Source organism: Streptopelia decaocto (assembly GCF_964273445.1).
Source record: "Streptopelia decaocto genome assembly, chromosome: 7".
Taxonomy (NCBI): domain Eukaryota; kingdom Metazoa; phylum Chordata; class Aves; order Columbiformes; family Columbidae; genus Streptopelia; species Streptopelia decaocto.
The window spans coordinates 12,146,156-12,168,958 of NC_138661.1; the positions used below are offsets into that span (position 1 = coordinate 12,146,156).

General features: G+C 39.4%; 1 protein-coding gene across 1 annotated transcript in view; it reads right to left on the minus strand.

Annotated features, from left to right (window-relative positions):
* Window positions 1-816: 816 nt before the first annotated feature.
* Window positions 817-22,803, minus strand: part of DYNC1H1 (dynein cytoplasmic 1 heavy chain 1) — a 44,117-nt gene continuing 22,130 nt past the window's right edge. Inside the window, exons 39-78 of the mRNA XM_082057492.1 lie at window positions 22,135-22,341; window positions 21,917-22,038; window positions 21,376-21,541; window positions 20,976-21,139; window positions 20,557-20,686; window positions 19,659-19,792; window positions 19,280-19,394; window positions 18,989-19,150; window positions 18,698-18,912; window positions 18,407-18,611; window positions 18,095-18,268; window positions 17,879-17,998; window positions 17,630-17,750; window positions 16,524-16,719; window positions 15,767-15,884; window positions 14,600-14,815; window positions 13,823-14,035; window positions 13,509-13,636; window positions 12,940-13,093; window positions 12,011-12,157; window positions 11,779-11,929; window positions 11,317-11,570; window positions 11,016-11,150; window positions 10,827-10,921; window positions 10,562-10,736; window positions 8,926-9,001; window positions 7,661-7,821; window positions 7,279-7,390; window positions 7,139-7,199; window positions 6,628-6,751; window positions 6,191-6,304; window positions 5,745-5,915; window positions 5,317-5,534; window positions 5,010-5,113; window positions 4,420-4,631; window positions 3,450-3,603; window positions 2,517-2,659; window positions 2,103-2,271; window positions 1,610-1,737; window positions 817-1,190 (exon numbers count right to left, since the gene is read on the minus strand). Of these exons, the coding sequence (XP_081913618.1) occupies window positions 1,062-1,190; window positions 1,610-1,737; window positions 2,103-2,271; window positions 2,517-2,659; window positions 3,450-3,603; window positions 4,420-4,631; window positions 5,010-5,113; window positions 5,317-5,534; window positions 5,745-5,915; window positions 6,191-6,304; window positions 6,628-6,751; window positions 7,139-7,199; window positions 7,279-7,390; window positions 7,661-7,821; window positions 8,926-9,001; window positions 10,562-10,736; window positions 10,827-10,921; window positions 11,016-11,150; window positions 11,317-11,570; window positions 11,779-11,929; window positions 12,011-12,157; window positions 12,940-13,093; window positions 13,509-13,636; window positions 13,823-14,035; window positions 14,600-14,815; window positions 15,767-15,884; window positions 16,524-16,719; window positions 17,630-17,750; window positions 17,879-17,998; window positions 18,095-18,268; window positions 18,407-18,611; window positions 18,698-18,912; window positions 18,989-19,150; window positions 19,280-19,394; window positions 19,659-19,792; window positions 20,557-20,686; window positions 20,976-21,139; window positions 21,376-21,541; window positions 21,917-22,038; window positions 22,135-22,341 (6,093 nt within the window). The 3' untranslated portion in view covers window positions 817-1,061. The remainder of the gene's footprint in view (window positions 1,191-1,609; window positions 1,738-2,102; window positions 2,272-2,516; window positions 2,660-3,449; window positions 3,604-4,419; window positions 4,632-5,009; window positions 5,114-5,316; window positions 5,535-5,744; window positions 5,916-6,190; window positions 6,305-6,627; window positions 6,752-7,138; window positions 7,200-7,278; window positions 7,391-7,660; window positions 7,822-8,925; window positions 9,002-10,561; window positions 10,737-10,826; window positions 10,922-11,015; window positions 11,151-11,316; window positions 11,571-11,778; window positions 11,930-12,010; window positions 12,158-12,939; window positions 13,094-13,508; window positions 13,637-13,822; window positions 14,036-14,599; window positions 14,816-15,766; window positions 15,885-16,523; window positions 16,720-17,629; window positions 17,751-17,878; window positions 17,999-18,094; window positions 18,269-18,406; window positions 18,612-18,697; window positions 18,913-18,988; window positions 19,151-19,279; window positions 19,395-19,658; window positions 19,793-20,556; window positions 20,687-20,975; window positions 21,140-21,375; window positions 21,542-21,916; window positions 22,039-22,134; window positions 22,342-22,803) is intronic.

Below are 22,803 nucleotides of genomic sequence, written 5' to 3' on the forward strand. Positions count from 1 at the left end.
TCCATGCAGTAGAACCACCTACCAGAGAACAAATATTAGAGTTGATGCAAGTTCAGAATGTCACTGGTTTCCTAGGAAAAATTGCTGGAGGGAAGGAGCTTCTGAGATTTCTGTTTTGAGACTGAAAAGCTATTCTGCACAGGCATCTTTTAACACTTGATATTAGACAGTGTGAGCGAGGATGGTTGTTCTGGCAGGATGGTCAGAAGAGCAGAAATGCTCACCTGATGAACTTAAGGACAGAGAAGTCAAGTGGATGCCCAAATCATTACAGCAACCCAAGCAATTTGCAGGAATTTTCATCTCTCTTGATTTGGTAACAGTTGGTCACATGTGTCTGAAATAAGACTGTAACACCTTGTTTAAGCGTTTAATACTATCCTCCTGGGCTTAACTACACATGAAACTGGAGCCTTATCTCACCATAAAAGCAGCTTAACAGTGAGGAAGCCCCATGGGTCAACAGAAGACAGTCTTTTTTAGGATACGCTAGTTTCTCAATGCATCTCAGCAGCTGTGTAAATGTACATTATTTCAAGCAAGAGTCAGTTCTTTGCAAATAATTCATGTTATGTCATCAGATATGTCAGGCTTTGTGTATTTTTGCAGTGAAGACTTAACTCTAAGGTTCTTGTTACTGGAGGTTTGCTGAACCAGCTGCTGAGTGAGCTGTGTGAAGGTTAACAATATGCTTGAATACTGACTCACTTGTTGTCCTGGTGACACTTGTTATTCTCTCAAAAGACCATAGGCATAGTTTTCCAGACCAAAAAAAAAAAAATCACCATAGGAAATAGATTTCCACAGAGTCAAAAGTCTTGCTACAGATTTTATTTTATATAGCATGAGCCATCAAATACCACATCTACTATTAACTGTCTAAACATCTCATCCAATTTTCCTTCAAAGAAATCTAGCCTATCAGCTTTCCAATGCACTGTCCTCTTTCTTCCTAGTCAACTTAACACAAATCCATCTGACAACCTGACCGGGTTACAAAGATATGGGTGAATACTACATAGAAGACTGACAATTACTACAGCATTACCAATGAAAACAAATCACTCAGTGCAGAGAACCGCAACACCACGTTCATAGAAGCTACGAGGATCTTCCTTGGTAGCAATTTCGAAGTCAACCGTGAAAATCAGATCAGCACGAGTGAAGTTCAGATAAACTGGTAAAGTAACCTGGGGAAAAACAGAAATACAGAAGAGCTGTGCAATATAGCTGAAGAGTATATTAAGTTTCTATAAGACTACACAGTATTTATGAGAGAGGAATTTAGTCTCAGATAACTTAATACTCAAAACATGAGAAAAAACCCAGGCTTAATAAATTCACCTAAAGTGCAACCTTCTTTATAGGTATAAATTCAAGTTTTGGCCTGAACAGCATTAGTATTTTTAGATGCCTCTCTCCTTATCTACCTGTAAAGAAAAGACCTAGTCAACGCTTGGTCTGTTTGCTGCTAGCCCAGAATTTAGGTACCAGCTGACACTGAGAATAATAGAAAAGAACAATTTCATTTGTGGTGCTCAATAAAAGTATCCATAAAGCTTCTGAAAAAAAAAGACTACATAGATCTAATGATCTTATCAATACTTACAACATTTGCTTTTTTATCAGCATTTGTCTGCTTGATCCAGCGAAGCTGTGTAATGGGCAGTACAGTTGAAATAGCATTCGAAAGTGACAGCTTGTTGTTACTGCATGTAGCTCCCTGAAGCTTCAGGCCTGTAAATTGAAATATACTTTAGAGTTCTCAGAGCTTTCATACATTCAGATGAAGATTGTCTCCCTACGTGACATTTAATGGCTAAGTCCACTAAATGAGAGGTGTTTCATACTGCAAAATGAAGAGGTTGTAGCAGACAGACTATTCAGTACTGCTTAAATATCTACTGCCCCGAGTCTTGAGATTTATTAGCATTAGAAGTACATCTCTACTGACTAGTATCAAACTACTCTTTAAACAACTTCAGAAAGTGTGTTTAAACTTTCGCAATTATATGATCTTTTTTATCTGATATAGCCCATTTAATACCAGAAGCTTCTGAAAATATCTTGGAGCAAGGACCCCTTCATTCTGCTAAGTTTACCTGTGACTCCAAAACTGCACGCATCCAGTACTGCGTTCTGTGTAGTTGTGACGTTGACCTCGAGACAGAGTTCTTCAAGGGACCAACTGTTTGCTTGGGCAACGTATTGTCTTGTAGCAGTAATATAGGCCTCTGGTACAAACAGGCCACCGAGACACACGTGGATGTTCTAATCGAGGAGGAAAAAATTCAAAATATCAGCTGCAGTATTAATTAATGATTATCTATACAGTTAGCCTGCTAAGCCTCCTCATTTTGCGATCAGGAGATACTCAAGAGTATTTACAAACACATTTCAAAGAACATTGACTGAAGTTGTTTTGCCTGAGGAACTATTTAGAAGCCTTCATGTGAAGACCACATGAGGTGGTTACACAGCTCCACCAATAACCTCTAGAAGTCAGCACAAGGTACCTTTAGTTCTTTTGCTCCACCAGAAGCAGCTGCCTGGGAAATACTCTGCAGCTGCTTAATGCGCTCGCTGAAGTCGGACACCCACTGAATAACAGTCATACCAGCTGGCACTGTGTAATGAGACCAGCTGCGAGGCAAAATACCTACAAAAAATGTGATTAGAATTAAGTTTTGTTTACATACAAGTTAGAATTAACATGCTATTTTGACAATTCACTACTTTCCCCAACAGCCATTTAAGGCCTGGACCAGGATATCAGCCTTTATCTTAACAAGGCTCCCCAGTTAGTGAAAGCACTTTCAAATATTAAAAACTAAATGGCCTTTAGGTCTAGTGTTTATTTAAAATGCCATCCAGCTACAGAAACCCTGCAACAGCAACTTCAGTTACACACAGCTATATACTGCAGTAACTGATCTTCAAGTTTTGTGAAGGTTTGAGTTCTTAGAAAAAACCTGAAGAGGTCAAGTATCTGTGTTTTAGGAAATGCTTTTGTTCAAAGCAGACAGATCTTCAGGCAGTACTAGGAACAGGATGCCTGTGAAAATTCCACATTTATGTACAATCTTGAAACAGAAGTTTAGAGAACCTGAATGTTTTCTAGAAGATTTTATAGGAGCAATATTACTCACTTTGTGGTACAAATAACTTTGTCCCATCACAGTTGAGAGACTGAAAGAATTTACTAAGATTTCAGCTTAGAAATTAAACTGCTCATACAAACAGTACAAAAAGCCTAATATTAGCTACCTCAACTTGAAATCCCAAACCAAATCAACTGGAATTTGATGCTGAACTCAAAAGCATTGCTTGTGTTAAATGGTAAACTCAATGCCAGTTTTCCTGCATTTTTTTAAGCTGCTAAGCATAGCAACTCACAGAGCACAAGAGGTAAAGAGAGTACGGGAAAATGCTACTTTGATTTAACATACCTTTCACCAGTTCATTTATAAGTGTTCGCAAATAGTTGGTTTGTTTCTTTTTTCCTTCACACACTTGAACCACATCTGCAAGATCCTGACGAACATCCTGAAGCAGCTTAGCTCCCATTTTCACCTCTCTCTCAAAGAATCGGAACAAAGGATCCTGGATGGCCAAAACAATGAAAGCAAGTTGCAGATCAAAGTGCAAAATTCTTGCTGGAAAACTGCTACAAAAAGCAACCCCAAAATCCTGGACGGACTGACCAGTGGCACTGTGACTACAACCATTACACATGAATATGCAGTCTGTGACTGCACAGTGTTTTACAACCCACAATCTCCTCTTCCTTGGAGAAGCAACAAAATCTTAGTTGAACAATTAATGCAGGGTGCCTGCTGCAGCTCCTTCTAATCAACTCTTCATTTCTTTTAATGAGCAACAAATGGTTCTCACCTACTATCCCAGAGTAAGTCTTTAGAAACTGTTAGGCAATCGTGGGCACATTCAACTGGAGAGCTTATTTTTGTGAGTTAGAGCTTAGGGTGCTATGGTTCAGACCTTAGAAGTTTCCTCCAGCCCTTGCAACTTCTGTTCCCAGTTAGTAGAAGCTGCTGCTCAATCTTCCCCTACTAACAATCACTAAATTTTAGCAGTAATTAATGTGCACTAGCTGTACTACAAGAAGCACTTGTTTATTGCTACCTCAGCACAGAGAAGCTCCAGAAGCAGTACCCTTGATAGACAGTTTGCCATGGTATTTCTACAAATAATCCCCAGAAGATATAAACCAACCTTCAAGAGCCTGAGAAGAACCCAGTGGGGCATTACATAGCTATGGCAGTCAGAATCGGCACTGATAAAGGCTCCATTGTTCCCCCCAACAGTTTAATTGGCACTTGTAAATCACAATGCATTTGTTCCAATGCACCAGAATTTGTGCACTTGCTATGCCCACGGTACACAAAGCTTTGTTCTTACCTTAATGTTTTCCACAGTCCGCTTCAGATGGTTCAGAGTTTGCGGGATAAGGTGAAGCCAGTTAGAGGCTGTGGTGTGCAGTGTTCTCATCCAGGCCGGGCGACCATCTGATGTAGAATCAGTTCTTGTCTTCTTCTCAGTTTCTGCATAAGCTAGATCATCCTCATCCTCTAGCATCTGCATTTTCAGCATTTTACTGATCATATCTATGCCTAAATCAGAAGACATGCTGTCGGTCAGAGCAGCAGTTTTCATCAAGATGAAAACATCCTACTAACATGCAAGAACTAGGACTTTTTCCTTAGACTTAAGACTTAGAACTGCCCAGCTGGTAATAAAGCTTTCCAGAATCAAGATGGGAGTTTGCATCAGGAAACCTGAATGTAACTGCCTTTTTTTTAAAAAAAATTCACAAGCCTCTGGTCACTTTCTGGTCTGCTCAAGTGTTTTACCTTGCAGAAGCTAAACCAACTATGTTGAGGGAGGAGGGGAAAGCTATCAACTCTTCAGCAAGATTTCTATTTCTCTTCTGCTTTTTAGTTAAAAAGCCTGGTAGTCTGTGTAAGACATTGTTAAAGTTCTGGTTTTACCTTGTGTGGTGAGAAGAACTTTCTCTGCGTTATTTGGCAGGCCCAGCCATGATGGTGTTTGTGTATCAGGCAGCATCTCAACCCACTGGACAAATTCTTCACGTCTGCAAGTCAGAGTTTTAATATTCATTAGAAGGCTTCCCCTATTAGAATGGCAAGGTAATTCTTTGCCTGAGACAAATTTACACAGGTAAACTCCAGCACAGAGGTACCTTAAGGATTTTGGGTGTTTTTGTTTTGTTTTTTTTCCCTAAATTTAAAAATAGAGAACTTGTACATAGAGATCAGGATAAGGAAAAAATGATACCTGATTCCATCCGGCATCTGAATATCTTTGTGCCCATCAACTTTGCAAGCCAGTTTGAATTCACTATCAAAACTTAAAGTGGTGAACAGACGTTCCAAGAAAGTGTTTAACAGACGCTGATCAAATTCATTATCGATGCGACCTCCATAGATAGACTGTGCCATCAGTGTCTTTAATGCAGACCAGGGGATTTTATCGGGTGAAATGTTCTGGCGACCCTGTAAGTAAAATGCAATGTGATTAGCAGGAAACAATCCTTTTCACTTCTCCTCTGATTGAGGAATTAAATTAAAAAACCAAGTTAAATTGCCATCAGGTTACTTGTGGCTCCTTATTTAACCTACTAAATATTTCCAGAACAGACTGCCTTACTGAAGGTCTTAAGTAATCTCAGTATTACCTATACCTAAGTACACAAGACTACTTGCCTTTGCTGTATCATCCAGCCATGTATCTACTGTGTCACAGGCAGATCTCAGATCAGATTCTCCAAATTCATACTTCTTGGACCAACCCAGTGGAGCATAGCGCAAGCGCTCTTGAATAATGGCATGAAACCAGGCGAGGAGGAAATATAAACGAGCACGCTCGTTTGGAGACTAGGCAGTGAAGAGAAAAAAATATAAATACAGCTATTACTCAAGTGAACTGATAAAAATCAAAGCCTGCTAAAAGGCTAGAAAATACTAGATTTAATGCTAGATTGCTACCAAAACTGAACAAGTTCTACCAACAGAAGCAGCAACTATTACTTACTTCTATGGGAACAAAACATTCTATGTACATCTTAGAAGCTGAGGTTTTATCGTCTCAATAAGATTTTTAATGAACACATTCTGACATTTTGTTTCATCTACACAAACCGCAGCCTTACCTTGCACATTCTAGAAACTGGAATGCTACTGAAAGTCCTCAGCATGTTCGCCTTTACACCAGGAGGAGGTTCAAACACAAAGATTCGTCCGGCACGTAGCAAATTCACTGGCACCTAGAAAAGATCAATAAACTCAAATTCAACTCCTTTAGCGTTCACCAAACTAAATCCCTCTTAAAAGCACAGTTTCCATTAACTTCACATAGTGAAGTCCTGCCTTTCTTTTGGAGGGTAAGGGAAGCTGCAAAAGGAATGGTATGAAGTTTTCAGCTACAATTAAGTTACAAGAAACCAAGGCTAGTTACTACGCTGAGAAGCATCTATTCTCCTTTTTCTTTAATGCAGAATTGCAGTAATGAGAAAACCTTCCCTAGGCAGCGCTCTTGGCTCAGCAAGCTGGTTTATCTACAAAGGATAAAATTTCATATCAGTGTTACCTTTGGATTAATCTCCATGGTGAGGAAGAGTCTGAAACAAGCATGGGGTTGTAGGGAATGCAGCTTCTTTTCCAGTTGCATAAGCCAGCCAGGAGCCAGGTGAACGTTCTTCAGCATTACCCATCTGTGAAGTTTTGAAACAGAAGCAGCGCTTTTAGTGTACAGCTTATGGATCCTGGCTATAATCACCACAAACAGTAACAGAATATGGTATTAATGCTACAGATTTCCCTCCCTCTTTTAAACCTGTCTTCTACATAGAATCAGTTACTGTCTACTGTAAATGTGCTGACCTTCCTGCTCTGCGGATACAACCTACTTCTCTTGAAAACATTTAAATCAAATAGTTATGAACAGCTGTGCTTAAGTTATTACAAATTTCAGCTGAGAAGATAGTCCCAATTTTTTAAACTCACAGTTTTATCTATTTAGCCAATAGATTACTTTCCCCTTCCCTCCCGTTTACCTTTCTACTAGGCAGTATTCTAGCTAACAAGGCGATAGAACTTACCTTCCAGATTTCACTGCTGTGTTTATTGCTTTATCTGCTTGGTTAAACCCTTCAGCAGAACCTAAAAGACAGAAAGGGTTGCTAAAGCTCTTACTGCTAACAATTTCATTTATGCTTTATGAAATAAGGTATGTTCTTACCAATAGCAATAGAAGTAATCTGCGTATTCTGCTCAGCTGCAAGGTCTTCAACGTGACCACTGGCATCATAACCAGGCACTGAACACATCAGCACAGGGGTATTAGGTTTCACCTGTTGTCCAAGAAGTTTAAAACGATATGAATCAGTCACTAAATCAATACGATAATGCAGTAAGCTCAGTCTTTCTTCCTTCTGGCTAGCTAAAGACTTTATGCTACTCTTAGTTTTACATTAGCAAATAGGAAAACAATCCACTCCCACCTGTAAGAAGGGTAAGTGGAAGAAATGTTCCAGTGAAGAGCTTTACTCACTACAGAATTCATGCAAGGTGGCACTAAACATTACCTTGGGATTTTAGCCTTTCAAAAACAAGCAAGTTACCTCTGTATCTACGATATGCGTCAGATCTAAAGGCTGCTCCATAATAGACATGAAAGACTCTCCAAGATTTGTGGAAACAAAGGTATGTGCCATTGCCAACAAACGATCTGGACGGAAGGCCTGGATCAGAAGCAAGCGATGAATGGCCTGGCCGATAGGAGCTGAAAAGATGAGACAAGATTAAGATGGACAGGTAAGAAAACCATCCTCAACGCCTCCTTCTTTTCAATTCTCCATTCAAGTTTTTCCAACTTGTTCTGAGGACTAGATGCTCAGAGAACTAGTTACCCCTTTCAAAGATCTGTTGCAAATAGAATGCTTGTACTCTGTCTTCACTTGGACAGTCAAAATAAACTTGTCTTCAGTTAGTTTGTCTTCTGTGACATTTTAGCTACCTGCTCAATTGCTCATGTTGTGAGCCCTTTAAAAGCCTACCTTGGCATGATGCTTTTGGATTCTACTGAAATGCTACTGGTTTACAAAAGTTACAGTCTAGAACTAGTGCCATGAAGTGATTTTACCTTCCAGGGAAAATAGATCCCTTCTTCTCACTCATTCAATAATATGGCATTCTAGTAGAATTTGAAATATTATATACTTGTCTAGCACAGACAGGATAGATAACTAAGTATTGCTTCAGTTAATGGTCAAGCAGCTTTATCGTAGCTAGTAAAGAGAAGCTTAGAATCCTTAATTTAGAAAGCCAACTACAGGAATGAGCCCTGGATGATCACAGACAGCAAACACTTCCTATGGTTACCTTTCAGGGCAGGAACTGAAGGGCAAGTTATCTTTAAATTCTAACCCTTAACAAATAAGGACTGACAACTAACAGCAAGAATTAAGACTTTGTGCTTAGATACAACTGCATTCTATGCTGTCCTCAGACAATCTCTGTCTTGGAGATTTTGAGAGTATTGAGCCGCATCCAGATTTGCAATGACTAAGGTTATTCCAAACTACTATGCAATCTTATGAGATTGTGGAACTACATTTCGCCCCCAGTGGAAGACCAGATCATGGGTTAAGGTGTAGGAACCAAGTACAGTGACCACTGCTAACAAAAGTGTGCCTTAAAAAAAACAAACAACAACCTATAAACACCAGATTTCAGGTTCTTCCACAGTTTCAACCATATGGTTTTCCCAGGCATTAAGGTCCATATTAAAATTCTACTTCAGAATCGCTTTAAAATCATAGTAACTCTACTTAGAATAAAGTAATTTCACTAGCACTGGTGTGGAAAATAGTGCGACTTAACTTACTTGCAGGTCTTTCTTCAGTCCAAAGGTATGGTACAGTCTGCTCTGGTGAACTGCTATCCAGCCAGATACAGAATTGCTATATTGAAAGAAAATGGAAAGAATTTGAAATGGAGTTTCCTCACATCACATATCTCCTGCAAGGCGCAGGCCCTGTTCATGGTGCAACAGAGAGGTTTAATCTCAGCCATAAAATTTAGAGTTTAATGTACTGCAGAAGTGTTCAGCTACACACCAACTTCCAGTAGAAAACAAAGATTGCTGGGGTATGGCTAAACTTGGTACAGTCCAAGCTCTACTAGCCTTTCATTTGTAAACAGATCTCTCAAAATTCTAATCAATAGCTAAATGTTTAAACAATGAAATGCACAAGTTTGTAAGATTTTTCCAATTTAATGCTCACATGTTATCACCAATTTTCAGAATAAAAATTTACATGGAGTACCAGATAAAACTTTTGAGCTTACATCTATGAGTAAATCTTAAGAAGAAAGACACAGACAACACTGCTAAACAGAAGCACTGTTATATTAATGAAATTAAGTCAAACATTAAACTTAACCCCAAATATTAGCCAACACTCAACATACTTTTGTCCTTTCCAAGGCTTCTAGATAGAAATGGTTTGAGTTTTTCATAAGTAAAGTGTCTGAATGTTTCCTTGAGCAAGCCTGCCAATATGACCAGCACATTTAGTAAGCTCTTGACTCATGTTTCATCAAATGAATTTCTCCAAGTTCTGTGGTTTTGTTTTTAAAAAAAACAATCCACATGTAAAACTCAAATTATGTTTTGTTTTTCTTTAGATGTGTCCAGTCATTTCACTAACATCCTCTAATTCTGCATTGCCTCCAGCACCTCCGAACCTACTCTACCAAGTCCCAGCCCAAGCGATACAACACTTTACCCCTGGTTGAAGAGTTTGAGAAAAATTCCAATGCCAGGTTGGACTGCGCTCTGAGCAACCTATCTGCTTGAAGATGTCCCTGCTCATTGCAGGGGGGGTCAGACTAGATGACCTTTCAAGGTCCCTTCCAAGCCAAACCATTCTATGATTCTATGAAAATTAGATGTTGCAATGAGAATTCAACTAGACAGGGTAATCAAACAAGTACTATTTGAAGATGTGGACATATTTTGGAACATGCAGCTTCACAGTAAGGACACAGATGTACTCTTAGAACACGTCATGAGAAGGAGCAAAGTGTTGAGCAGCTGACCACTCTCCAAACTTTTTTGAAATAGTAATGCCCAAGAGCCCACCATACTGATGTTATGTAGGGCTATGGCTGCTCCCCTCTACTGAATAATTATCACACAACAGTGATGCAGTAAAAGCCGCAGTATCACCCTCTCTCCTACCACAGGAACCAAAGCCAACTGCAAAATCGGAAAAATGGTGGGGTGACTAAGCTGCTTCTAAGGCTGAGTGATGAACAGTGTCGGTATTTACAACTGAAGTCTCATAGCTCGATTACAAATGACGCAAGGACATTAACAACTACAAGTAGTTAATCTGTAAGGCTTCCCTTCTCATACTAGGAGAGATTACCTGTACATGTCAAGCTCTTAAAGCAGACACCTAATAAATTTATAACCAGGTAGTTTAGTGCAGAAACAAACCCCAGCCAACACTTACCTCATCAGCTTGAACTTTTGAAACAAGATCCTTAAACGCAGGCAGGCAGCTCAACCTCATCATTGCTTCTGTTTGCTCTACAGTCAAACCATTGATTTTCGGGAGAGATGAAGTGTTTAGTACAATTTCCTTCCCTCTCAAGAAGTGCTGGAATTCTGCATCATAAGTAGGTTCCCTAATATTAAGAGAAAAGATTTTAGCTAGGTGTCTTCAAGACATGCCTCCCTTTTTCAACTAAAATGAAGCAAGAAAACAAAACATTTACCCAATAGTGCCTTTCAGTTTAATCCGGGCCAGCAACATAGCAAATGTTATATGGTCTTGATGCAGCATGCCACGCGCCACTCTGTTGAAAGCAACCTACCAAAAAACAGTAAAGTTAGTAACATAAGAAGCCCTGAACTCTGACCCTTCAGAAATGATTTAAGTGCATTTACTAATTAAAAAATTGAACCTGGAAGAGATCTTTTGTGATGATTGAGAGACGCTGAGTATGGTCTGTAATTCCCTTCAGATTTGGGTTCTCATACAAGACGTTGTGATAGATGTCCAAGAAAAACTGGAGAGAGTACTGGTACAGAAAATGTATCTGAAAGACAAGAGTATGGTTTTCTCTTGAGTCCAGATCTTTGATAATCAAAGTCTTATGCCTACAAAATTGCAACACAACAACCAGGGCTGGAATTAGGCACTGCCTATTTAGCTTTGGTAAGTAAATACGTGAAGCTTCTGGCATGAAGAAGCGCTCATCCTACCTGCTTCAGTGACTCCATAGTAAAGTAGATACTGCTGCACGCTGTAGAAAGAGGCAGGTACTGCTGAGAAACTGTCTCCACTTCCTGCATGACAATATCGGTCTCTTCTACTTTTCTAGTGACCTCTGCTGCTTCCTTCTTCAGGTTTTCAAGAGTAGTAATGATGGTGTCATCATCCAGGATACGTCCCTTCACTTCATTAAGCGCTTGGAGTAGGGATTTTTCTAACTGACGCAAGCGCAGCTGAAATTCACCTTAATTAGAAGAAAAATCAGGTTACATGTTGTATAGATGTGTTGGTTTTTAAGAACTTTATGAATTGCATATGCTTTACCATTGGACATCCTGAAAAAGCAGGAGTATAATATATGAAGTTATTTCAGTGTGTATTTCTACAGCTACAGTAAAACCGTTGTATTCTTTTAGAACAAGTGGAAGTTACTTTAATTTTGGTAAGCATACCCTGAAGCTTGAGGAGGTCAGAGCGTTTTTCATCAACATCTGGTCTTTCAGCTTTCAGAACTTCATTTAGACACTGGCTCTGTAAGCTGCTGCGAGTTACTGTGAAGTTCACGAAAGTAACACGAGAGCAGAGGTCCGGTGGGAATTCAACCTATCACAGGAAACATGAAAAACTTTCTCAGCTCTCTGACATACCATTTCTACAAACAGGACAGCCTTTTGTTCTACTTACTGTTGGATCTCTGGTGGAGAGGAAGATAACGAAGGATGGTGACAAATCAATATCTTGGTCTCCCAGAGTAATCAGAACTCTGCCTCCAGTTCTCCGGACTTCACGATTAAGAACAGGGTTCAGAACTGGATCATAGCTCTCCACATCCTAGAAGCAGAGATGTTTTGAGAGATTCTGTTTCTTTTAAGTATCTCATGCTAAAAATCCTGATCCAACTGGGGCTTAACACTCTGGTAGCAATCAATTTGCAGTTGGTTTTGAATACAGATCACGTCCAGAAGGTTATTTCCACTTTAGATTTGTTAGTTGAGCTACACAAGTACGAAGTTTAGGTTACTACCATACAAAATCTCAGTAAGGAACTATTATTAGTGGTCATTATCGTGTTAGTTCTAATGCATAATAAGCCCTATTCTCAGCAACAAAAGCAACAGTTACTGATCTAATCTGTGAGCCAATCCTTTGTTTTTCCATACTAAGAAATGAAATATGTATCCATCTGAAATGAACGTCAACTATTCCTACAGTTGCCCATTTGTATTACTGAAACTTCTTCCTGCTACTCAAGGTATATTTAATTCTACATAACCAGCCATATTAAGTGCTATTATCTCTGACTAGAGATAGCATAAGGGAACAAAGGAACAAGACAGACAGGTTGCAAGTAGTTTTACAGAGTGGAAGTAAAGAAGGATCATTTGAAAATAAAAGCATTTGATCTTAAAACAGTGGAAAATGGAAACACCTTCTTTTGACTGTGTCACTAATAATCTTTATCAGACTAACACCTCACATATCACTCAGTACTAGGTTACTTGTTAAATTACAGTTTGAAAGTAAAATTGTTTGCATCTTACTAACAGAATAATCACAGTACACAGACAGAATTCAAGAATTTTAAATAGTTTCCACATGATCATGCAACTAACCTGGACCAGAAGTGGGTTACCAAATCTCAAGGCACTTTCCAGGTTCTTTCTGAAAGCGTCATCCAAGAAACTAGTACGAGTTATCTTACGATCTTTATATTCATTCATGATAAACTCTGTAGCTTGCCCAGAGGGATCAATGATCAATGGATACCTAAGTTAGTAATAAAATACTTTCATTATTTGAGTTTTGACAACAGACAGTCTCTAAGTAGTTTTATGAATTTAGGTTGCATTGTTACTCTCAACTCTAAAAGCTTGTATATTGAAGGAATAAGTTGGCCAGGCTCAATGACTTATTCCAGTTCAGAGTTTTGGAAGGTCAGTCTGTATTTGGACAACAAAATAGTTTCAGTTCAAGCCAACTTATTTTAACATAACAAAAAAGGCAAGGAAAGATGAATGAGAGTTTTTATGTTTACACGTGGTTGATAAGCTTTTACAAACATTAGAAGCTCTCACAACAATAAAGAGTGCTTTGAAAGAGTTACTGTGATTCTTTGATAGATGCAAAACCCAACCTGCTGTGAGAATGTTGCTTTAGAATTCTACATCTTAGAACAAAATACCTATTAAACCGCTTAAGCATGATGGCATTCTCAGTGCACAGGTCGTCTGCAGGCAGGGAACTTGCTTGCCAGCGAAGCCGCTCGTCTGCGTTGGACAGGTACTCGGTCCTTGCAATGTCTGTACGGAACTGCAGTAAGTACATACAGTTACTATTTGACTAGAGATTCTCCAGCTAGCTGGTGAAAACATTTTGAGTAAATGAAGCTCCACAAGATTATCATTTTCCAAGAGCTCCATTCTTAGCAATCTTAAAGCTTCTTTAATGGTTGCAGTAAATAAATTTACGGTTAACTTATCACGTCCATGTCTTTACCTGGATATTTGCTTGTTGCAAATGGTGAGACCATGTGGTGAACAGATTCTGACGCATCTGCTGATCAAAGTAGCCAGCATAGGCAATAAAAGCTCCAGAAAGTAAGCAGTCTCCCGCAATAGTGGACATCTGGTTCTTGAAAGTTTCACTTGTCTTCTCCCATCTTTCACGTTCGGCAGAAAGACTCTTCAGAAGAGCTGTGCTACGGTTTACCTAGAAATAAGTGGTGAAGTAGACTCTTTAGATGATGAATTGTTCTAGTATTCCAAATCTCTCGGGACACTTAAATATTAACTCAAGGCCCAAATTAAATTTAAAAGCTCAGATGAAATGAAATGTATTTCTTCACTTCAGTGTTAATTTATTATGTTGTTTTTGACTGTTTTCCTGATGAACTTAGAAGTGCTAAGTACTAGCAGAGCAGTGACATGCTAATGAACAGATCAAGTACATAGGGAAGTTCTTCACCCGCCACCATAAAAAGAACTCCAGTTAAGACATTACAGTTACATTACATCCATGCCTGTTTCTAAAGGCTTTCTACTTATTTTAGCCTTATGTGGACTGTCTTGTTAATCAACTGGCAACATAAGTTGGTATTTCTAGCTCCAGCTATGTTTCAGTAGCTTAAGAAGCTTTGAGAGATCCAGAGATGAAACAGCCAGCTCAAATGCACTGCACAAGGGAATCAACCAAGTCTGCTCACAGGTTTGAAGAATGGTTCTATCTCTGTCAAAGATTAAAGAATGGAAAATTACTGATATATAGAAGCCTTACTTTTGCTTCTACAGCAGCCAAGTCTGCCTTGATCGCTTGAGCCTCCGAAATCAGTACTGCATATTCTTCTTTGTAACGGGCAATACTGGCCTCAAGATCACGAATCATCTGCTCCACTTCATTTGCTTTCTGTTGGTTGTCTTTGGCATCATCCTCCAGCTTCTGCAGTTCATTGCGTAGAGGTTCCACTCTTTTCAACATATCAGCGTAGTTCAGCTGTAAACAGAAAATAAGCCCTTTATACTTTCTAAAATGACATGTGGTACCAAGAACCACAGCATTCAGGTACATACTATCAAAAGCATCTTTTCAAGTTTAGGTACTTGTGACCTGTATAAGAATTAATAGCTACTAAACAGAAACTTAGGATTGTTGATCAGTCTCCAAGACTCCTGTTTAAACCAAGCACAGACACATATGTAATTGCTTTTTGCAAGATCCTTTTACTGCTCTCTAGATTTACAGAAGGTCATCTGACAGGCTGAGCCCACATTAAGCAGTGTACTGCACTGTTTTGCATTAATAGTTAACTGGGTGTCCATGCCAGTGCTGTGCTAACCTGCCTTTCTTAGGAAAAAATTAGTATAGCCAAGACAGAGAACAATTGAGATAGGACCTACTGGCAAGATTCAAGCCAAAGAGTCTCTTCACATCATGCCATTCGTAGCAGGCACAGTTTTAACAAGCCAAGTGTTCTGCTGTATTGAACACCAGCCAGCAAGTAAAACCATTCTTGGATATCTCAGTTTGGGGCCATCTTCCCAAAAGCTGGTTCCTTTTGGAAACTAATCAGGTAGTCTGCCCTAAAAGAACTTAACAGAGCTGCCTGTGTGTCCAACTCTCGACAAAGACAGAGACTGCCTAAGTTTCAGTAAGAGGTTTGTCATGCATCTTCCAGCTGAGAACTGTATTGTCCTCTAGAATGACAGTACATACAGAGAGGACAAGGTGTTGTTTACCTCAAGTGTCTGCAGGCAAAAGCTCTATCACAACTGGCCATTAGTTCTCTGGCACAGTACTACAGGGCCCCAAAACATTCATCTGAACCTTATACTGATTTATCTGAAGCAAAATATCGTGCAATACTTAGCTGAACAGAGCAATGCAGAGCCTTCAGACACTTATTATGTGCCTTCAGGCTCACTCTTTTCACAGTACTGACTTTACCTGTGCAATTGCCCATTTCACCATAGGTCCGCAGGCCAGTGATGCTCTGTTTACAATTTCATAGTTGTAACTTGGATTTGACAGGTAGTTTTTCTTCATCTTCTCCCGGATGGCATCACTGCAAGGGAAAAGTTTTTAGAAACAGCATGAGTACACTGTCAGCACACAGGTGTTCAGTATCTCTTTTTCTGCAGATGACATGATAATTTCCTAGCAGTTCTGCTGACTGGTATCTGAGACGCTTTAATTAGCTCAAGATGTTGTTTTGGAAATTACAGCTTATGGGTGGCAAAAGGCATTTAACAATTATTTTAGGATTAGCCACTCAGGAATTGGTTAACTTTGCTCAGAAAAAAATTGAGGTTGGAAAGGAATTCAGAAGGTCCCCGGTCTGAGCTCCTGCTTAGATTCAAAGCCAACTAGGAGGTTGGCCTGGATAAAGCCCTTGGCAACCTGGCCTGTTACTACTGCGTAACAACTTTCAACTAATAATGTGGCTTTGGAAAGTAACACACTGCTTTACAATCATGTGCTGAAGTTACTCAACAGCAGCTGTTTTGTCCCAGTTTGCATGATACACCTTTGCTTTAGCAGTCTGTTTCCTGTACCACCTACGCATTCATTACATGCAGGAGTAAACTAGTCTCAAAAGAAGTCAAGTGGTACTAAAGCCATTACAGAGAGAAAAGTCCATTTAAGACCTTCCGTATCTTTGTGAATATTTTTTTCACATAAGTAATTCACACTTGCACTTTACCTGATTTCCTCAGCAGAGAAGTTAACAATGGTTGGAATGAAGTTCTCTCGCATGATGATGGATCGTATTTGTTTCCAGTCAGTTGTACTTTCACCCAGCAGTAGGCAAATGGACTCCAGTGCTAGCTTCACTGCGGCAGGTGGATTAGCCATGGAACGGACCTCTACCAGATGCTGTTTCTTTATTGACTTCACAGCTAACCAGTGCCAGAAAGATGATGAATGTTGATTGGGAAGAAAAAGAACAGTTAGAATTAGAGAACCACAGAACAGTTTGGGATGGAAAGAACTTGAAACACCATCTAGTCCAAGCCCCCTGCAATGAGCTGGGACATCTTCAAGCAGATCAGGTTGCTCAGAGCCCCATCCAGCCTGGCCTTGAATGTTTCCAGGGATGGGGCATCTGTGCCAGTGTTTCACCATCCTCATTGTACAAAATTTCTTGACCACGTCTAGCCTGAATCTCCCTTCTTTCAGTTTAGAACCATTACCCCTTGTCCTATCGTAACAGGTCCTGCTAAAAAGTCTGTTAACAAAGTCCATTAAAGTACCTTAGATTAGTAAAAATGCATCAAGAATCTCAAAAGGAATTTGAGATTATTAGAGAAGCAGATACTAGTGGATAACATTCAAACTACGGTATCATGAGATAAACTTTTCTGAATGTCAACTTGCCAACTGGCTACAGGCAACTTAACTTACTCTGCTGTCTAAAAATGAGTCACTTAAAGCTTTATTATAAGCAATGACTCCTCGATCCAGTTTAATAAATGGACAGCTTGACTGCATGCTGTCTGTGCAATAATAAGGCAGCAGCCTCTTTGATTATGAGCTTTCTTTATGAATATATAGTCTGAATAAATAATTAGAGCAATCTGCCAGAAACAAAGCCACAAGCCATAGGAATATCACGTGTCAGATCAGTACTACGAACAGCACAAAAATCAGAGCTCATAGATAAGGAGTTCCTTCAACACTGTTCAGGTCCATATTAAGAGCCCACACTTTTGTTAGGCAGGACCAATTCAGACTGCACCAAAACACATTCCCATAGACTTCAGTTTTAGATCCAGTCCCACAGTGTGACCTTTTCAGGTGCTAACATACCATTCTGAGCTTCAATAACAGCAGGCTCCACCTTGTCAAGATCTTCTTTCACACTCATCTGCTTGTCTGCAATGACCTCCTGCTGCTTGTGCAGCTGTTCCTGAATCTCCTGGCTCATGACCTAGGAGGAAGTTTCATAGACAAAATACTGCTTTTTAGAAATTGAACTTCTTCCAGTACTCACTCTGCAGGCTCTGTTTTGTAAATATAAGTATTTACTACGCATAGAGGTTTAACAAAGATTTTAACCTTTTTCTTCTCAGCTTCCTGCTGATCTTTCACCATCTTTTTCAACTTGTCATTGGCTGCTGCATTCTTCACTTCCAGTTCCTGACTCTTTATTCTTAGGTCACGCCGCAATTCTTCCACCTGAGATAGATTGCAAGATGGAAGAATTCACATTAAGCACAGGGATCTACTTAATCACTTCAATCTTATAAAGGGCAAAGTATCAAGCATATGTACCTGATCAACTGTTTCCTTGATTTTTCTAAGACCAACATTCAAATGCATTTGCTGTTCCTCCAGTTCACTTCGTTTCTCATTGAACAAGTTGGCATAATGGTTGATGAAGTCTAAATAGTGGCGTGGTGTGATTGCCATGGTTCTGCCTCCTCGTTTTGCCAGACGAGCATTAGCCTTTAGGGAAGAAGGGGTTGTAGATTACGCATTGGTTTAAAACCCATTCAAATGTCAAAGACCATACATTTTAGGAAACAGCTGCAAGATGCTGTGGCCTAGAGATCAACACAAGTTAAGCAACGTAATAAAACATACCTGATGGAGAGTCTGATGAACAAATACACAACTATTAACAATAGCTTCCCTGTGTGACGGTGGCTGTGGCAGCTTATCATACACAACTGGCATGTAATCGGGCACAACGTAATTTGGTTTCTCAAGATCCATTTTGCTTGTGAACTCTTTGCCGACTTGGTACAGTGCCTCAGTTGACCAGTCTCCAAACCAGTTCAAGACACATCTGAAATACAAAGCATTTATGAAGACTTCCCCAGAAGTACTGTTTTAACAGTCCTTGTAATACATGTTGGAATATACAGCAATTACCTGTTGAAGAGCGCAGGAGAGGTAGCAGCCCTGTCCTTCAGGCCCTCAGAAGATGGATTCATGGTGAACACAACATGGAGATTGCGAATAACTTGGCTGGTGAACCATTTGTAGAGTTCTTCATGAGAATCTAACATTAAACCTTCTTTCTGTGCTCCTTCTTTACACTGAGTCATGAGGGTGGCGTATTCATCTCCTTCAAAGAGACCAGGAACCTAATTCAAAAGATAGCTTTGTTGTAGCTTATAGTTGTAAAAATGTGCTTAAAGTATTTACTTAAAATCTGCCTACCTCTCCGTTGGCTAGGAGAGTGTTCATTCTCTCCAGAAATCCAGAATCCAATACATTCGACTCATCCATTATAAAGGCTATTTTTTCATTTTTACAGCCAGAACGTCTCAATACTGTCCTAAGGTCTTCATCAAAATCTTCACCTGTATATTTTCTGTGAACCTATTAAGATTTAATATTGGTTATTAACATTTTGGTTCAGCTTTTATGTTTCCTTTTTTTTAGGCATCAATATTTAAGAAGTGTGAGTTTTGACTAACAGTTTTTGCTAAATGAAACTAGCATGCCCACCTTAATTTGGTAGACGCTCAAACCATTCATCCAGGCAACAAATCTTGAGAGAGTTGTTTTCCCTGCTCCACTGACTCCAATAAGCAGCAAGTGACCCTGTGGCTGACGGAAGATTCTGAAAAAGCACAACAGCAAGTATGTTTTGACCAAGTATTATCAACTTACTGAAGATTTTCCTCAAGCATCTGAACTTCAAATCACTACCAAAACTGACATATCTTTCCAATTAGGATCCTGCTACCTGGAAGCCAGAAGTACATAATCTACGGGTAACAATGGGATCATGCTCCATTCTCACTTAATCTGGACTTGGCTACTCTATTTCAAAACAAGTCTCTAAATACTATTTATGTGAGCAGCAGCTGAAGTCTCCACTTACCGGTCAATTCTTAGTACATGATCCAGGACTTCATTGAACAGCACAAGTGGTACATCAAGTTCTTCTTCATAGAAGACTTTAAGCCTAGCTTTCACATAGTCTCTTAATTCTTCTTGATCCACTGGAATATAATCCTATAAGAATCAGTCAATACAGTATGGAATTTAAGATATGGGAATTCTTCTTAGGGATCAATTTATGAGTGGATGAAAGCAAAACTATTAGAATACCTAATGTAGCAATCCTCTAAAGAACCTTAACAACACAGTACTTGTTTAACTTGCACAGGAACATGTCCACATTTTAGAGTGCTAGATAGGGACATGGGGTTTAAACACTGTTATCTACTGAACCTGTCACAGGTTGAGTCTGTGCTGCCAGTAACTGAAGAGACTAGGAAGCAGCATAAAAGACTTATTCCCCCATCATTCCCCCAGTTTATTTTAAACAGCCTTTCCTAGATATTTGCTATTGATCATAGAGATGGGTGGTAGAATAGGTGGGCTTTTGCCTTGATTCAGTGGGATTTCTACAGATTGCCCAGCTGGATCACTTCAAATTGCAAGAAACAGTCCACTATAAAAGTTATAATATGAGCATTGTACAAGGGTCACTGCCTTAATCGAAGAGATTCCACATACAGTAACTAAGCAACTTTCTGGGAGTATTATTCTGTTCTTGGCAAATATTATTTAATATTGCCTTTATCTACTGTGGCAGATCTTAAAATAGTATTCCTGGAATAACAGCTATTAACTTGGTGGTAGAGTTTGCTTCGGGTAATCATGGTAAGAGCTTCCTAGAGCTCAGTTTAACAAAATGATGGGCATCAACTATAACGTAAAAGTAGTTGTAAGAGCAGCATCACTCAGTTGTTCCCAAATTATTTATTTTTTACCTTTGACAGCCAGTTGCTGTATAGGATAGGTCTGCTCATAGCTTTTTCTTTGTCAATATTGGGGAAGTGCTTCAGAGCGACCATATCAATGTTCTCATCAGTCCAGCGTCTCTCCTCATCTTCTACAAGTCTGGATAAAGAAAAAAGTCAGTAACTACAAATCTTCGGCAGCAAGAAGATATAGTCACATCACATGGCAGTGCTACCAGCAAAGTATGTTTCTGCTTGGCATAGATAGGACTTCCAGCAATGTTAAGCTAGAGTGAAGGGAAATACTCTCATTTGTATTCCCAGCTATTTAACATGAAGCACATTTGTGTTTGGTCTTCTAATGGAAGTTGGCAAGGAGTTGGGAAGAGCTGGGAAATTTTTTTGCGCCCTTTTTTTTTTTTTGGCCCCCCATCTCAAGTTTATTTTACCTGTCTTGGAAGAGACGTAAGGCTTCATGGGCCCAAATCCTGATCAGGCCTTCAACTGGTAAAGTTTCCAGTGGTCTTAATGCTTCGAATATACCTCTCACCCATCGAGTCATTTCACGAGGAGAATAGATGTAGTGCGGCTGCGTGTCTTGAGTGAATCTCTCCTAAAAATTCAAATATGGTTAGTTACTTCATCCCAAAGTTGTACCATATTTTTACAGGTCTTGTGCTGCATGATATTACTTTGCTAGTGTCATTCAGTGGCTTTCACCAGAACTCAAGTAATTAGTTGAGTTCTTGCACACGTGTTAACCATATCAAGGCAAACAATGCATGTTAAGCAATTCAGCATAAAAGGAAGACTTCTAATCAGAATTTGGGGCTGTATCCAACTAATTACCTGAGACATTGTGTAGAATTCTACCATAGCAGCAGTGAGAGGTTCCGCATATGTGCGGAGTGACGGGATCAGCCTTAGCATTGCACGATTGAATGTTCCATATATCTGAGTAAGCGAAGCTGGTCCAGGATAGTCCACATAAACCACAGGAACATGTCGTAAAAATCTGGAAGATTAGTATAGTAAATAGCACAGAAAGTCAAATTACTGTCTGTACTTTTTTATCATTTTCCAAAATAAGTAACTGCTTGATTCAAAATTATCAGCAGTAACTGCAGTTGGTTTGATTGCTCCTTAGTGACTCAGACCAAAAAGCATTCTGAAGTACCCAAAGAATTTTAGACAGGATATTCGAGAGGTGTAACAATGAGCTGACTGGCTGGTTGTCAGGATAAGAACTGACCAGCAGTTAATCCAAAAGCAAGGAACACAACTTTAGCACAGCTGGTGTTAAATAAATGTATTAAGAACAGATTACATAGTCAATGTCTAAATTTTAAGCCCTATTCTGTTGCCATATAGAGTTTAGTAAATACATTACCTATGTGAGAGAGGTTTTCTTCCAGGATCAGTAGGTGGATTACATGCACCAACAAACTGAATTCTCTCCAGTTTCACCCATGTCTGGTCTGATGTACGATAGAACCCTCCATGTTCCACCATCTGGATGAAAAAATAAAAGTAAAATAAAATCAGTGGAATATTGTATTTCCCTAAAAATAACTGTTATGATATAGTTGATTACAAAGAAAGACAAACCTGTCTAATGAAGGATATGACTCTCTGCGTGCCGTACTTATCCATATCTGGCAAGTTGATTTCATCACAGAAGAGCACCAACCACTTTCCTAACTGCACAGGAGCCAGCACCACTCCATTAGGTGTACGCCTGTACTCACAGTAGTGATCAAAAGTTTTCAAGAGTAGTTCTGGAGTAGTAGCACTAGAAAAGTTGAGTCCAACCACCTTGAAAAGAGAATAGTGGAAAAAAAATAGGTAAAATCCACCAAGGCTTGAAAGCCTACCAAGAGTCCTGGAAAAATAGGTAAAACACACCAAGGCTTCAAAGAGAGCCTATCAAAAGTCCTGGAAACAGGTCTGTTTGGCTTTCCACAGTGGAAGTAGATATCCCATCTATATTTCAGGTTACTGCCTGCAATCTGGCTGTATACAGTTCACTTCCCACTGCAGGTTCTCCATTTACCATACAGCAATGCCTCCTGCCCAACCTTGTACTCAGATCATCACAGCTTCACTTAACTGTTACTCTACCTAAATACAACAAAGGATGAGAACTATTCTTAAACATTACTAAATGGAGCAACGCTTCTGTATTGCTGAAGTGGCAAAGGAAGAATGTAGCTTTTAGGTTAAGTATCTTGAGATTTAAATTCAGTTATCTTCTTAAGTATCTTCAGTTATGTTATC